Source organism: Phaethon lepturus, unplaced genomic scaffold (genome assembly GCF_000687285.1).
Source record: "Phaethon lepturus isolate BGI_N335 unplaced genomic scaffold, ASM68728v1 scaffold9286, whole genome shotgun sequence".
Taxonomy (NCBI): Eukaryota; Metazoa; Chordata; class Aves; order Phaethontiformes; family Phaethontidae; genus Phaethon; species Phaethon lepturus.
In genome coordinates this window covers 15283-32795 of record NW_010545534.1, presented here as the reverse complement: position 1 = coordinate 32795, position 17513 = coordinate 15283, and the positions used below count along the sequence as shown (strand labels likewise).

At 36.4% G+C, this 17513-nt stretch overlaps 1 protein-coding gene across 1 annotated transcript in view; it reads right to left on the bottom strand.

Moving 5' to 3' along the window:
- AEBP2 (AE binding protein 2) overlaps positions 1-14427 on the bottom strand; it is a 30951-nt gene extending 16524 nt beyond the window's left edge. Inside the window, exons 1-3 of the mRNA XM_010288984.1 lie at positions 14222-14427; positions 10891-10998; positions 2508-2694 (exon numbers count right to left, since the gene is read on the bottom strand). Of these exons, the coding sequence (XP_010287286.1) occupies positions 2508-2694; positions 10891-10998; positions 14222-14413 (487 nt within the window). The 5' untranslated portion in view covers positions 14414-14427. The remainder of the gene's footprint in view (positions 1-2507; positions 2695-10890; positions 10999-14221) is intronic.
- Positions 14428-17513: the final 3086 nt, after the last annotated feature.

The window sequence follows — 17513 nt, the reverse complement described above, 5'->3', positions numbered from 1 at the left end:
TTAACTAAAATTAAGCTAAGAAACAGAAAGACAAGCCACATTGTATCAGCCCTTTGTCAAGTTCACCTAATCAACAATAATCCACAAAAAGTTTTAAAGAAAAGCTACCACTACTTGACATTTCCAGAAAACGCCATCAACTTTAGATACATTTCTGGGTCACATACCCTCTGGAGAAATACATTACAGTAGGTAGTTCCCAACTCAGTTGGAGATGATTTTTGGCTTAAGGCAAAACTCTACAGCCAGCATTGCAATTGTCTCAAGAGGCAACAGGATTTAAAAAAAAAAAAAAAAAAAGTTCAAGCAGATGTCATTTTTCTTCCTGTGCAACACTCGATCAAGACAGCAGACCACTGAAGTACTAGAGTTTGGTCTTTAGCATTCCGATAATATTTACTACTTCCAAGTTTCAAATCAGAGCTTCATCATTAAAATTTAAGATTATCTGCTAAGATGTTCTAGTCATAGAGTTTACTGCATAATTCTTGAATTAATCTATGGTGAAAAATGTATGTCAATAACATTCATCAATTACTAATAAAATGCCAACCTGAAAAACTACTTCTGCATATACTGGGGGGAAAATTGAAGTAAGATGCATTAAATCAGACACCTAACAAAATCAATACAGATATGCAAGCCAAAATGCAACTCGTGAATCTCTGAAAGCGAAAATTTTGAAGTGAAAAGTCTTAGACATCTATATTTTGTTTGAGTAACACAGTCTACAAATCAAGGTAATCGTTTAGGAACCTGCAAATATTTCAATTAAGTCTCTTTTGTTACATCTAAGATGAACAAAAAGGATACTGCAAAGTGACCACATAACCCTTCACTGATCAGCCTTCCCTTCTTGAACCTTCTCATTTACATAAATTGCTAGAATGAAAAGGAAAGCTCTTTGAAAGTCAAATTCTGAAAAGAACAAAAATAGCTTTCTACCTTCTTTGAATTCTGAATCAGTGTCAAAATTAGAGGAATTCTTCAAGTTTACACTTCTCAGATGTGTTTAATGATCTAATTTCCTGACATATTTTAAGAACACCCAAGCATTAACAAAAAAAAAAAAGGTAAAAAAAAGAACCACTGTAACTACAGTTAAGAGGGGCTCTTCTAGCACTGAACTGCACAGCTATCACACAACGTAGAAGACAGGCACAGGAAATACACTTTTCAGAATTCTAGGTGATACTGTAACTTTCCAGGACAGACTTCTTTGCGTTCAAGGCAGAAGCGTGACCACTGCTTTATAAATTTCAGTTGCTTAAAACACAGGTGACATATTAAGATAAGAATAATCACAAATGTGTGATACAGAGTAATCTCTTAAAACTACTAGCATGTGCATCCATTGTTGCAGCACCACTTGAATAATTGGTAACCGTATTTCTTCACAGGAACAGAAAGATCAATACAATGAAGTGTTCTGCCATGGAAAAGTTCTGGAAAAATGTAATTGCTGACCCAGCAAAATAACACAAGTTCTTCTGCACACCATCACTAAAATCCTACTGCCAGCCAGTGGACAGGACTGAAGTAATTGCCTGCTTATGAACAGAGCTGTATTTCTGTGGACAGCATAAGATAAGAGGTCCAGTGGCTGTAGTTGCTAGTTGACATACTAGCAGGAAAAAAAATCTAAATGGGTTTTTACATGTCTCTCAAATGCTACTATCACAGTAATAGTTTAAAATTAGTAAATAATCACTTCAGTACTGGAGATTTGCATCCAAAGCAATTATAAAACAAAGTTAGTTTTTTTAACAATTGCTTAGTCTTTCCTAAGCATTTCTGTACCTTAGATTCTCTAAATAAATTTGACATGATTATTAGTCCAATGCTAGGACAACTCAGGAGTCAAACTACTGGATCAAAATGGACTAGTACAGGTACTAGGTAAGTGATTATTACTTGCTAGAGGAAACAATTCTCACTTTAAATGATAAATCACACTTCTCAGCACATCAGTTCATAGAACTTTAATGAACACCAACTGTGTGGAGAAAGCAGAAAAACACATAGCAAGTCAGATCTGCCCAAAATTAGATCTTGGTTATGCTCATAAAATTGTCATTAAGCTAATGAAATGTTGTGCTTGAAAGAGAGCTTATATAATATGCATTTATCTCTAATGTATACGAATCTGCAATCTGTCTGCAGTACTGAACTTCGGATGTCATCGTCACTAAGTAGAACATTTTCCAACAGTAATTTAGTCAGCAATCAAAAGGCAACTCTAAAATGAAAAGTATCTTTAAATTGTAAACAAACTGTTGCTCACAGAAAACTGATCTTTTCTAATGAACACATAGATCCTTTACACTAAAAAGTAACACAAACAGAATCTGGAATTGCTTTACTCCCATGACAAGGGATGCCAACACTCTAATGCTGAAGATCACCAGCCCTAACAGACCCACATCTGCAGAGAAACATCCAGATTGCAGAGAAACTTCCTATCTAAGACAAAACTTTAAAGAATGTCTTCTTCTGGAAATACTTACGTAATGATCGTCGTCTCTTGTTCTTTAATTTTCTTCTTTTATTCATTCCAGCTTTAGATGGAGATTCCTCTTTGGCCTTTGGCTGGCTGGCTACTTTTGAAGAGTTCTGCTGGCTGAAGTGTGTGGGCACATGACGGGCAAGTCCTCCCTGAGATGCAAAGCTGGCATTGCACCCACCAACTACACACTACAAGACAGAAAAAAAAAAAAACAGAACCACCACATCAGTGTGCTATACAGCACTCATTCACAGGAGTTTGATAGATCTTTCAGTTCTGTATTTTCTGGCTCCCTCTTGTCTGTCAAAATACTGCACTATTATTCTGTACTTCACAACAGCTCTCCAATCTTCTGCATTTGATAATAGTAATGTTCTCTAACACCCTCCTCTCTTGTGACATGGCAGAAGTAAAAAATACACAACCTTATCCACATTAAACTCAGAACAGCTTAACGCTTATTGAAAATGCTACATGAAGTCAATAAATAGTTATCTTACAGCTCCATCTAAAACTTAACTTCAGTAACTTGAAAGTTATATTAACAGTTATTTATACGTTTGTTTTGGGATGCTACTATTACTTCAGAAATATTTTAACAAGTTCTTATTTAAAGAAAATGGCCTGCCTTTCTCAAAGAGAAAAATAAGAAAAGGTCCAACAGTGATTAAGCAGAAACACAGAAATCACAAGACACATGCAACTAAGCTAGTACTGGCTACAATAATTATTGGTATTCTTATAAGTATTTGCTTTATATTTACAATTATTTTGTTTGCTAATTAAGTATTTAAATAATGTGGGGGAGGGAGGCACAAACCTTCTCTCTCGTTCTCTGAGCTTACAAGGGCAATAGAAAAGTGGTTTTAAGATATGCATTCCATCATTGGCTGCAATGAATTGTGTATCCACATGGTCAATTTTTCTTCTGATCCAGAGAATAGTGGTAGGGCCAATGAGTTGATCAGCCAGTTGCAAGAAACCACTCCAAGCCATTGGAAAGTCATCCTTCTTCCACATCTGCTCCTCCCCTTCCCCTCTTTCTCAGCTCCTCCATCTGTACCTGTCTTCTCTAGTGCTTCCCTTCACAGCAAACTGATGAGGCTGCTCCAGCAGGAGTTCGAGAATAAGTAATGCTGCAACTATGTACATAGTGCTAGGTTTTCTCTGAAGACTAAGGATGAATTTGCAAGCTCTTACAATCTGCCCCAAGCCTGCACATTTGACTGAAAGACAAGAAAACATCAGTCGAATGCGACTCAGCACATTTTGTCCCTAAAACTCAACTGTGTTGTTTTCCAGCTGTGGCTGCAGAATTCAAAAGTCTGTTTCTGCCTCAGATGTAGGAAATGGTTTTCCATGGTCATCATGAAACAATATAGTGTCCATGAAGAAAGAAACCTGTGTCATCCCCAAGGACTTAATACTTGCTATATGTCTAAAAATATGTATATATATTTCAAGACAGTAGAAGACAAGAAACAGGAGGACACTTTTCACATTTTTATTTGCCCCCCTTTTTTTTTTTTTGGAAGGGGAAAAAAATTAGAGGAAGTTAGGGAAAGTTTCAGTACTGAGCTAACTACAGACTTATAATTCCCTGACAAAAAGCTTTAGGATCCTTCACATTGTATTTGTTCCTCCTTGTCTCCCCCACTAATAAGTATTTTAACAGTTGTGAAGATTTTTACCAAAAACCTACCTACATTTTTTTACCTTGCCCCGTAATTTCCCATGTTCAAACAATAGCAATATTGTATAGTTATGTTTCTTACAATGTAAGAAATCCCAGCACATCTATGGAATTAAAAACACTCAACATCCTGATCTCATTTACACTATGGTAACCTTAATGCAGTATTTATTACTTCAAATTAATACTTAAGATCCAAATTTACACTTATAAAATCATAGATTGGTTTGGGTTGGAAGGGCCCTTTAAAAATCATCTAGTTCCAACCCCCCTACTATGGGTAGGGACATCATCTACTACATTAGGTTGCCCAAAGCCACATCCAACCTGACCCACTTCATTGTATTAAGGATGATCAAACTCACCATCAACAGTTACAGGTAAAAAACATGTGCGCATTAGTTCTAACAATTTCTTATTCTCAGTTTTTAAGTCCTTGAAATAGTTGTCTTGCCCAAAAAAGCAGTTTCATGAAACTAAACTAAGCAACTAAGTCTAAAGTTAAGTTTAACTTTCATTAAAGTTCTCTTGACTGCAGCTTTTACTCTTTCTGATCCTACAGATGGTGACAGGGGAAAAATGAGCGCAAAAAAACCCCCATACCCTGAAGTTCAATTACATTGAGGAATTAAAATTTCAGTCTTGCCAATGCCTGCTAGAGGTCCAAAATAACCTAAAATCTTGGCAGAATGCATGCATTACCATATTCCAAGTTTCTTAAAGTATAATATCAAAAGGCAATACATTCTGAAAATAACACAAACTTTGTCAGGCACATTTTTAAACCTTTTCAAATCACAAGCTCATAAGATCTAATTGTATTTCTTGTCAAATGAGAAACATTGTTTTATGACAAACTGCAGTTTGACTCCCAATGTCATAAGCTGACTTTTATGTAGGTGTGTACAAAGAAAATAACCACAGATATTCTACACAGATTCTCTATAGAAGCACTTAATTTACTTTCTGTGCCAAGTTTTACTTTCAAAAGCCCCAAACCCACATCCTTAAATCTTCAAGATATGCAACTTACAACTAGAAATTATCTTTCTCCAGAAAGCCTACTTATAGTCTGCAGCTGTAGTATGAAATATTTGCAGAAATCATTACATTCAGATATTGTGTAGTTTGAGACTACCTGATCAAATAAAATGACTACCTGAATCAAATAATCAACAGCTGATACATCAAAGATGACACAGAATGCCTTTGCAGTAGACAGGAAATAGTAGAAGAGGAGAAAAATCTTACCTGTTTTTTTCTTTTTTTTTTTCTCTAAAATAATATATCCAGCAATCCGTTACTAATGGGTAAAGTCTCTTCTCTCCAAAGATAGAGGAGCAGTTCAGGCTGTCACTTCAGGATCTCTGGACGGTAAGTCACACCAAATCAGCTTCCCACCAGATAATTATACAGATCTAGAGGGCTTCTAATAAATCAAACTCAACTATTATGCACAACTTTAAACCAATCTCTTCATTTTTTTCCCCCAAAACCTAAATCTCAAAATTTTGCATTCAATTTTAAATATGATAGATTGGGTCCGGATTGGTGGATATGTTACTTCAAGAGAAAATAAGTCAACACACAAGAAGTTTAATTTCTCCAGTGTACCCATACCCACCACTATTAATGGGCAGTAATGACCAGTGACTTTAACAAACAGGATATAAAAATATCTAGCAATACAGGTTGGTTTTTTTTCTATTGAATTCAAAATAACCAAATACCCTTTTTAGAATATTCAATGTGTAATTCTTCCAATAAATCTAACAGTAATATTGTAGACATCTGGATAAACCTTCTTATTGTCTCATCATCTACATGTTCAGGCAGAATGCCTTTACATTTTCTATCTGCATCTGCCGTGCTCTAATGGACAGAAGATATTCTGCCAAGAGAGCAACAGACACGAATTCTGAATGAGGACTGAAGCTGCGTGGCTGTGTTTTCTAGATTTCAACAAGTGTCACACTACTGAGAGTCACACCAAATGCACTCACCCCTTAATGAATTCTGGAAATTACAGGTGGCAGAATGAGCATAAAATCTCATTTTTAGTAATACTTTCTTCCCCCTTTTTAAACAAAGTCTCCAATGAGCCTGTGTACTGTTACTCATTGTTATTGAAAGCTTTTACCCCAAATGAGCAAACCTTGCATGACTGATCTTAAACATTAACTGCATACCCACTGGAATCAGTATGTGAAAGCAGTTGATATCATACCCACATGCAGTCTTACATTTACAGAGGATTGCTATAGGCAATTATTTTGCATAAAATCTCCCACTGTTTTGTATTCACTCTACCATTTGTCCTTTCTCTGTGCCTAACATCTTGTATTTGGTCACCTAGACTACATTTTAAAAGTTCATTTGATATGTCTTCAAGTAACTTTTAATGCCCTGTACAGCAAAAAGGCATGGCAAGTAGTACTTTGATTAATTTGAGTATCAGAAACCATGCTGGAAAATGCAAGTTGTCACAGCACATTAACTATTCAAATACTTATTATTTGTAACAGCCAAGTTTAGAACAAGAAAGATAAAGTGAATGAAGAAATTCTCTCTCAGCTTGCCAAAGGCAGCTACTGGCATTAGTTTTTTTTACTCAGCAGATTACTCCTCTAGATCCACCTGTCTACATATTCTGAAAGCTTGAAAGTTTTTAAGTTTTTGAACCTTCAACAGGACCATCACATGTTGACAATACTCCACAACATTCCACCAGTTTCTAAAAAGCTGCAAAAATTATGTAATAACAGAACTAAAAAAGAGGTTTTTTTTTTTTCCCTCTCAAGTCTGGATGTAAAAATCATACACAATCATGAACATACTAAATGTCTTCAGAGAAACCATTACATGCTCTGATAATTCCTATATTAAATGAATGTGTACAATGACAAAAAAAAAGGAAAGAATGGCTATAATCACACTGCAATAAGCAAAGAGAAAACTTCCAGCAGCACAAGGGCAATGAACTTTAGGTATTAGGAGAAGCAGCATAACCTCAAAAATACCTAACAGTGGGCCAAAGGTGGCTGGTAAGTTCTCAATGAGAAACATATTCTGGAAAACCAGTTTGTTTGTTTGTTCCTCCTGACAAGAAAAACAAATCTAGGAAATGGTGCTTACCAAAAGTACGATTAGAAAAGCACGCTGCTTTGCAGAAAATGTATTTGACTACAGACTGAAAACTAGCTGCAATGGCAACTGTCGCATTTAGTGGACACTTCTTCTTTGGTGGAGGGATTGGTGGGTGCTCTAGGAAAAGATAGTGTATCAGTAACAAAGCTTAGTGATGATGGCCTCAAAAAAACCCAAACAAGCAAAAAAATCAATCTATGTGTTCCACATGAAAACCAAAGCCATCAGTATTAAAAGCTTAAAAAAAAGGGAAGGAATAAACAGAAAAGCAATCTGACAACTAAATGGGAACTGAGGTCCTAAATTCTGCCCAAAGATGTAAGGGTTTTTTTGGGGTATTTTTTTCCCCTTAGTTCAGTAGATAGCTCAGATATTAAATGACTCCTTCTTATGAGCTAGACATACACTACCAGGAAATTGCCCCATATAAAAATGGAGCCAGCGTAACAAAGGTCTCAAAATGAAATTTACCTTTTCTGTGACACAGGTATTGCAACATTAATGCTGAGGACACAGTAAACTACAGAAACAGAAAAAATAGGCAAAACGTATAAAAATATGAAACATTTTGCCTTTTTAATTTAGAATTGGGTTCACTTCTGTGACAAATGAACTACAGAGTCATATAGTTTATATGAATGCATGGGAAGGACAGGTAAACCTACAAAGACCTTTTAAAATTAATGCCCAGCAGCTTATTTGCAGCCAGCTACAGCTTTTAATTGAAGGACAACACCATATGTATCACAAAAACAGAAAATTATCCCAGAAATGGGCAACTACGTAAAATGAGTCCACTTGCAATCAAAAGGGTGATAGGACAGGGACATACCCTTCAACAGGGTACTTCTAATACAAAGGACAGCTTTATGCCTAAAGCAGAACCCAGCTGCTTTTCAATTTAAGAACATACTTTTGCCCCTTATTTTGACTAGAAGTATAGGAATATAGCAACCTGCCATATATTTATTACTCTCCTCTAGTCATTAAGTGATTATAGTGTTCTTTTACCTTTACAAAAGTAAATTTTCCATGCTTTTCATTGTCACTTCCCTAGCTAACATTCTTTGCTTTTCTTAAAAGACATCCTGAACAGTTCCTCAGACAACAGCATAAAGTGATATTATTTCCATTATTGCCTTCTGTGGCCTTCCTCAAACAGTGACATTTATTTATTTATATAAAACACTGAATAATTAGGTACTTTCAGCAAGTTCTCTAAAATTAGAGATTCCTTTTATGCTAGAACTCAACTGTATTCTCATGAAGCAACAGAAATTTCATTTGTAATTTAGGTTTTGGGAGATATTTTGTCTGCAGTAATCATCAAGCACAAGAGGTCCTTAATCCAACTGTGACTTCAAAAAAATTGGCTTTTCCTAAAAGGTGAGCAATTAATATTTATAAGAACAGCTAAATATACCAAACAGAAACATTTGCTCTGTAAAACTATTAGTAACAGCTGTTCTTGAACTGATCAAGACTAATATCTAACACTTTAAGTGTTTTTGTATCAGACAGTATATTTCAAATCTCATAGAAGGCAAGAAGCAAGGAAAGAGGACTAGGTAATTAATAGGTCACTATCACAGACAGTTACATACTTGGCTACCTCATGTGAGCCCTGAAGCCTACATCCAGCATAAGTGACAGGGAAACAAAAGATGTTACGAAATTCTACTCAGACCACAATTATCCTGTATTCAAACCCCCCCAGGAACAGACTGAGAATACAGAGACAAAAAACAAAGAGGGACTGAAGACAACAGTAGGAGAAAATACTGAAGGTACACACATTGAGCCACGATTAACTACTGCAATCCTAACCTGTGTTTTCTTTTCCCTAGTATGACCAGAAAGTACTGAAAATCTGCGGGTGAAACAACACATATTTAACACAAGATGATTATCATGAGAACTAATTGTTTTAAATTTTAGGGCTCTAGCTGTAACCAGCCTAGCCAAAAAAACTGGGATACTTAGCAAAGTCAGTAAAGTTGGTAACTCTGACAGACTCAAAAGTATTACTGGTATTTCTGAGCTATCTCCACTTCATCTATAAAATTGAGTCTCTTTGAGCTAGGCCAAGTAAGTATACAAGTTACCCTACTGAAAGACTTTCCTTCAAGACCAAAGCTTGCCATTATACTTTAAGGTAAATAAAATATTTAATTCCAAAATGGGAAGACCTAAGGTAGAATTTTCCTCTGATGACTGTTGTGGCTTTTTTTGTGGTTTTTTTTTTTTTTTTTACTTTATTCAGGGATTAACACTTAAGATTAGATCAGTTGCTTGAACAATCGTATCTGCAAACTTTCAGGGATCTCTGATCCTTATGCTACGCTTCCAAGAGCATGCTAACCTTATTCCTTTGAACAAAGGATATGATAACCTCAAGAGCAAGTTTCCTGTTGTTACTCACTCAGAAGTTTCCAGACTAAACTACACACAGTTCAGTATGGAAAAAGTCTAACCTTTTTTAAAAAACTTTTTCACCTGCAATGCACTATTTTTAGTCTCTAGGCTTCGAGTTTAGTTTTGTTTTCTGTCATAACTACTGCTACAAGCAGTAGTTATGCTACTGCTGTGCGGAAATAACTTCTGGAAGACATCATTGTAACAGAAAAGTGTTTTTTAGTAATAAAACTGCCTTAAAATAAAATAAAGCAGAATATATTACCTGAGATGAAAGAGAGAAGAGGGGAGTGGAGAAACAGTAACTACAACTTGGTAGGGTTGGAGGGTGGGGGACAGGAAGGCATAAAATGCTACCCAAACTTAATAAAAAAAAACCCTAATTCATTTTCATATCCTACATGTAAGGAGAACTTCAGTCCGAAGTAGTGTGGGTGGGACTTACCATCAAGTGATCCAGGACTGACAGCTATGAACTGCCCCAACTGTATCCATAAGAGGATGAAGCAACTCATTAATAACGGATTGGTGGATATGGGAATGATAAACACTACTATACCTAGAATTGCAGGTACAGATTAGGGGGAGAAAGAGAGAGAAAGTTAGAAAATACTATGCAGGAAATACAGTCAGCTCAATGGTCCTGTATTTCTGACTTCCTTATTATTCTCAGAGAGGGTAATCATAAATAGTCACTGTATTTCATCTGAATTTTGTTAACAAAACCAGCTCTTACTCAAGCACACAATGTGCACCATCAGGCAGGATCCAAAGTTTAATGGGGAAGTGTACAGCATGAGGCAAAATATCTCACTGTTACAGTGTAAGCAGCTCGGCTGGAAAATGCACAAAAAAAAAAATTGAACTTCAGTGCTATTTAGTTTTAGAGTCCCCTACCATTTACAGGTTAAAAGAAACAGGCAGAAAGAAGCAATAACAGTATCTTCACATGTTTTCATAACAGAACAGGACCTTTGGGCGCTATTATTGCGAAGATGGAAGGCTCAGCTCACTGGATACTTTAAGAAATCCTCCTGTGATGGCATTTTTCAATTAATATGTTGTATCAGGAAAAATAAATAGGATCATTCTTAAAATAATGGATGGTGTATCTTACAATGAACCTTACCTTGAAAGGTTTGTCCCCACTGTGTGTCAGCATATGCCTCTGCAACCAACTCTGACTTGTTGAAGGTGTATTATATACTTTGCAACCTTTCCACAAGCAAACAAACACCTAATAGAGTAAAAATGTGGTAAGTTTACACAAGTCAAAGAAAACAGTAAGAAAAAAAAAAACAGATTAGCAAAGAAGCCTGTTTTCATAATACAAAGTACTTCAAATTATTTTGAACAATAACCATTTATTTTGCAATACACTTCTCGTATCTCACCGAATAAAAAAAATAATTATAACCACAAGTACTCAAAAAAGCAGGTCACTGGAATAAAATAATGAAAAAACAGATGCTCCTGCAGATAGACACAGTCGAGAGCCACAGCATCCACTGTAGAGTTTGTGTTTGCACTCAATATCTGTACCCACCAGATATTAAGACAGAATATTTTTAAATTACAAATTTACATTTTCTGGGTAGTAGGTATAAAATCATTTACTCTCATAAGCAATAACTTTATTATTTGAGCATGAAAAAATAAAAACTCTTCATTACAATATCATTGTTTAGATACCAGAGTTTATATTATGATATACTGGATACCTCTAGTTAGGGACTTCTACTCAATTCCTGATGAAGAAAGTTACAATTTCTCATAGGATTCAAAAATCTATGGGCGTTTTGTGATTCTAGCGTACTGATCAGCCACATGCATAATAGTGCATTTTATGGGGAGTAGAACTTACTCTGCTGCTTTTCCCTCTCCTCTTCACTGTAGCTATCTATAATCGAGAGAATAAAAAAGCTCAATGAACTTGCCTTTCATTAGAATTTCCTCAACAGGTTTGTGTGTGAAGGGAGGCATAGCCCTAATTTGTAGCAGCAAAATACAGTCCCCAGGAAGAGCACTGTACATAATACAGGTTTTCAGAACACAGGAAACTAATTGGATTTGAGTTTCTTGTTCTCTTTGGGAGATTAAAAAACTCAGTCTTCAAAAGACTATTTTAAAAACAAAAGAGCAGCCACAGGAGCGCTATGCACTTGCTGTATAATATATAGCTAACCCAGCTTACTAATACAAAGCTGGAAAGCCTTGCATGTCTCTATGACTGATCCAGACCTACTGACACCCAAGGCCCAAACCCTTAAACCTTTGGTGTCTGCTGCTCCTCCATTCTGAGATTCCCTGAAGCCACAAAACTGGAATTTCTGAGATTATTGGCACTTCAAGAGCTCCATAACTGTCCCAATATTTCCATCAGCAGCTGCAGACTACAGGGCACTCGGCAAAGGGGTACTACTATGAAGTTACAGATTCTGGAAATGCAACTCCTCCAAAAAACAAGTACTAGGTTTTACAACAACCCACCAGAAGTCCAGGCAGGGCTTCCTGTGAATCCTTGTCAAAAGGCTGAATCCAAAAATATTACTGAAAAAAACTTTTTGGAGGTAAAACCATTTTGTCAAAAAGTTTCCTGGGTTCTACATGGATCTATCTGGTTTGGAAACATTATTTCAGTATTAGCCTGAAAATATAAATTTTACCATAGGAGGACGCTTATCACATTGCTTTTAAGTTCTCAAGATGCAGTTACTACTCCCACTTTTCTTCAAATTTATAGTCGTTGTAGCTGAGTAATATCTGAAACCCAATCAACACCGCAAGAACAAAATTTCTAACACCACTTAAACACCTCGCCAGCAGGTGGCAGACAAATCCTTGAAACAAAACAGCCAGGATCAGTCCCCTTCCATAGCATCATGTTGAAGAACTTTTGAAAAAATAAACCAACTCCAGTCAGGCGATAAAAAGTGTGAAATGACTGCAACATTTATTAGACACTTGGTGCTTCCAACAACCTTCTCTTTCAGAAAGACAAGAACAGTCTAACATTTTCTAAATAAAAATATCCACATTCCATGTGACATGATTTGTAAGTGAACAGAAATCCAATCCAAAAAAAACCCAACCATGAAAAAAATCTTCCAAACCCTTTTTAAGAAATGAAAAGGGGTCAGGTATGAGATAACAAAGATTCCCAGAGACGCAGTTATGTCAGAGCCCACAGGATACTGACACACCTCACCCATTTCATTGTTTCAACCAGGATTCATATAAGACTTTTATAAGCCCATGAAAAGAACTACAGATACCATCTCATGGGTGACTAAAAAGCCAGCTCACTGGATGAATGATTCTGCTTAGAGCTTGGGTTGAAAAAAAATCACCAAATATGAAGCTGAAAGTTCAGTCATTCCAAAAAACATTAGCTAAATACAACCAAAGTCACAGCTGCCTCAGTGACAATTACGTAACAGATTATTTAAAGTAATGCAAATTAGCATTTTATTTCAGTCTCTTACTCACTCAAGATAAGGCGTAATGGCCTAACATTTTACTTCTGGAGAAGTGAGAGGACAAAAAAGTAAAAAGCTAATGACTACTCTAGGTTAAGATTTCATATTAGTTGTCCAAGAAATTAAAGACCCGCAACATACACTGCCTAAAGCAGGCAGATTGCTTGTGTTTGATGTAAGGGTAGTTTAGATAACATATTCCAGGTATCAAAGGTAATTTGGGAGGCTGGGGAGGGGCATGTAGTTAAGTACAGTTGAAATTACACTGCTGAAAGATGTTTTGAAACACTAAAATTGTGAGACTAACAGAAATCGCATTATTTGACCAGGGATTAGACTGAAATGTACATGATTATATATGTGCCTCAATTTAAAACAAAACAAAGCACACAAAAAACCCCCAGAAACTAGATGCAGTTATATTGAAGGTATATTTGCTATCAGTACTACAGACAGAGCTGTAAGACTTTGGGAGACTCAACGGTAAGACTTTGTACTCTCAAGTCAATGAGTCTTACCTCTTCCCTGTTACACATGATGTATATATTTTACCTCTAGTGAGACCCCGTTCATAAAAATAATCAAAATATGACTTCACCGAAGTTCACATCCAGTAACATGTACACTAATAGTTTTAAGAAAATGGATTCCAGATATAAGAACTTAAAGATATACCATCAGCTTCAGGATGTTGAGAAGTTAGCACATCTATCAAAAACCTGATAGCCTCAAATAATTTATTAAGAATTTAGTAAGTTCTTTTTAAAGTTACACATTCAATTAAAAGCACAGAATACCAAATCAAGTGACTTATGCAAAAGACTACAGCTGAATGACTAATACCAGACTGCTGAATGCCCAACCTTGGATAGCTGCCACTAGCTACAGAACTGATACTTTAAAACATAAAATTTGTTATTGTCTTTAAACATTAAAATATTGCCAACTAAGAGAGAGGGGAAAACAAGAAGTAACACCAACCCCTCCTCGCTGACCATCCACATGTATGGAGCGAATGTGATCTGCCAAATCCGGGCTGGAGCTGAAGCAAGCATGGCAGTGGTCCCAACAACAGTTATAAGCAATGTTTTTTGCAGAAGAGGCAGGAACTCCTTGTCCATTCATCATAACTGGAGTTGAACGTCCACTGGAAATTGTGCTGTCTACATCCATAATAGTGCTGCTTATGCTGTAAGACCAAAAAAAGAGAAAGTTTGTATTTGTTGCATGTTAACAGAATAAAAATCTTAGCTCTTTGGGGTTTTATGTCAGAAATACTTAGACAGGGTGAAAGAAAATCTCACATAAACTTACTACTTATAGTGGTTCATCATGTTAACTATAATAAATACACAGTCAGGAAACAGCTACTATTACTCAACAGCATAACTTCTTCTGGACACCAGCAACAAAAAGGAGGGATGGAAAATTCCCCTATTCCCTGACTTGTCAGAAAATTAACTCATGTGATTAACAAATTAAGCTACATTAAACAGTCATTCATAACTTTTATTTCCCAGGAGAGAAGAAAAGGAAGGGGAGGTGGGGCAGAAAAAAAAAAGCATGCTGCATCAGTCCAGGTATGTCTCTAGCCCCACATACCAATGCTTTTTGGTTTGGGTTTGGTTTTTTTTTTGTTTTTGTTTTTTTTTTTTTTTTTTTTTTTTTTTTTTTTTTTTTTTAAATTTTCCAGGGAAACCAGTTAGAAGGGGGAATTTTTTTAGCAGGGGTCATTTTCATCAGCTCTTCTTCCCTGTATCTTGGCAGATACAGAGCCAAGTATCAAAACTGGACCAGAAAAAAAATTGTAGAGTGTGCTCTTTCCATATATAAGCAAAACCTACGGAGATAGATAGATAGATATTCTTCCTTTATGTTTTTGTCTTCCACAAAGCCACAGCATTACAGAATAGCTCATCTTTGAAAGGACCTCAGAAGATCAGGTGGTCAAATCTGCTCAACCAGGAGCAAGTGAGATCAGATTGCTTTTGGTCTTGTCCAGCTGAGTTGTTAATGAGTATTTTCAAAGGCTGGAGTTTCTGCTACCTTTCTGAACAATTTTCCCAATGTCTGATTAACCTCATCGTGGGGGAAGTGCAAAATTTCCTAACACGTCATCAGAATTGCCAGTGTTGCAACTTCTGTCTGTTGCTTCTCATCCTTAGTAGCTGTAGGGTTGAGATGACTTTGCTAAACCTCCCTACCAGGTCATTGAAAACAGCAATAACCCTGCCCTTCTTATCCTAAAACTGAAGAAACTCAATCTCTCAGCCTCTCCATGTATAGCATTTGCTTCAGCCTTGTAACTTGGAGACCCTCCACCAGATCCTCTCCAGTACATGCGTATCTGGGATGAGTCCCAAACCAGGCACAGTAATCCAGACATAGTCCTAATGATGCCAAGTAGAGGTGAAGACTCACTTTTATTGAGCATATAGATACACTTTTGATAATACAGCCCAGTATGCAGCAGTAATTTTTACACAGGTACCTTTACATATTCTTCTGAGCAAAGTGCAAGGAAAAAAATAAATTGCATTACTTTAAAGAAATAAAAGAATAACTTCCTATTCAGCTCTACATAATACTTACAATTTTTTAACTTTTATCATATCCCTTTTCTTCCCCACCTCTTGCACATAATTTCTATGCTAAAGCATTCTACTTTTAAAGGTATAGTCACTGTTCCATGTTTTTGACCATCACTACTTACATACCCATTATTGTTCTATTACATATTTTGAGACGGGTGAAACAAAACCTACATCATTATTCAAAATTTGAAGGTATCATTAGCGTGTTCGCTCTTTTGCTCTAAAAGCCTTTACTAGCAATTTCTCAGATCAGGTCTATCTTTAATTACTACTGTTAGCAGTTTTTTCCTGTGATAGATTTTAAAATCATATTTGCCTTGTTTAGATTTCCCCCACCCACTCACCATGTGAATTCCACTGCATTTATCAATAAAAAAAAAAAAAGTCTTGCCTTAGTCAAAATAACAGATTCCCTTTAGCAATGCTTTCCATGTAAGTTTTAATCACCCCAAGTAACTTGGTTTCCTGACCAAACTCAGATCTGAGAGATACCAGCAAGGTAACACTTATGAAAACGCTGACTACCATATCCCAAGCACAGATCTCTCAAAAATCTGCCAACCCATTAGTCTCCCCCTATTATTAAAACTGACCAAATACTGTTAGGCCTTTGTTTTCCAAGTTAAAAAGACAGTTTGAGACCTCAACAGGTTTTTTGCTTTAATAAAAGTGTATCAAATACATACTTCCTAAATGCTATACAAATATCATATGCCTTTTTTTTTCCCCCTTCCCAATTTCAAAAAAGATCTAACAATTTACAAGGCATGGCTTCTACCCTGAAAGTCACACGGGCTCTTTGCTGCTACACAGTATTTTGTCATGTGCCCACTATTTATTTTCTTCTTTTTTCTATACCCTGAACACACACAGCTTTCCATGATCCCTCCCTACCTCCCCCTTCCCCTGCCACGGTAGTCTTGGTTCCTTTCATGACATACAAGCTCACAATCTGCGACTAGCAAATACAGAAAAGGTAGCCAACAGAAGCCTCTAGATAGGGTTTTGAATCTGTTCCATATTGCTGCTTTTGCCAAAAAGCTTATTTTATATTCACCAGAAACTTTAAAAAAAAAAAAAAGCATCCAGCACTGAGCTGACACTACCAGTGCCAACAGCATTAACAGCTACTAACTACAACGACTAGTAATAGCAGTTTAGGATCTCTCTAGAAAATTGTCAGAAGCCTTAAATGCAAAAATACGTGGCAAGCAATCCAATTGTTCCACCATGCCAGGCCCACAATAAATGCAACTAGGAGACCAACATCCCTCCTCAGCTGATGCCTAAGCCAAAATTATCCCCAAAAGTAAAATCTGTAGAACTGTGATATGAAAGCAAAGTTTACCAAAAGGATAATGGGAAAATAATTAAATGTGACCACACACACCCCCGAGTTATCCAAATACAGTTTTCTCAAAATCAGTACTTAGAAGTAGGTTTGAATGCATGCAAGATGGCACATAGCCTGACCACTTTTGTCACATACTGTAATGTTACACAGATCAATAGTTCCAACAGGAAGTTGCTTAACCAAGGATGGCAAAGCACTGCAGATGCGGCACTCATGCAATAGCTGCCTCAGATCATTTCACATGGATAAGTAACTCTTTCTCACCATTGAAAGGTACCAAAGCACAGTACTTTATAAATACTTTACATAGGAGCTCAAGCATCCA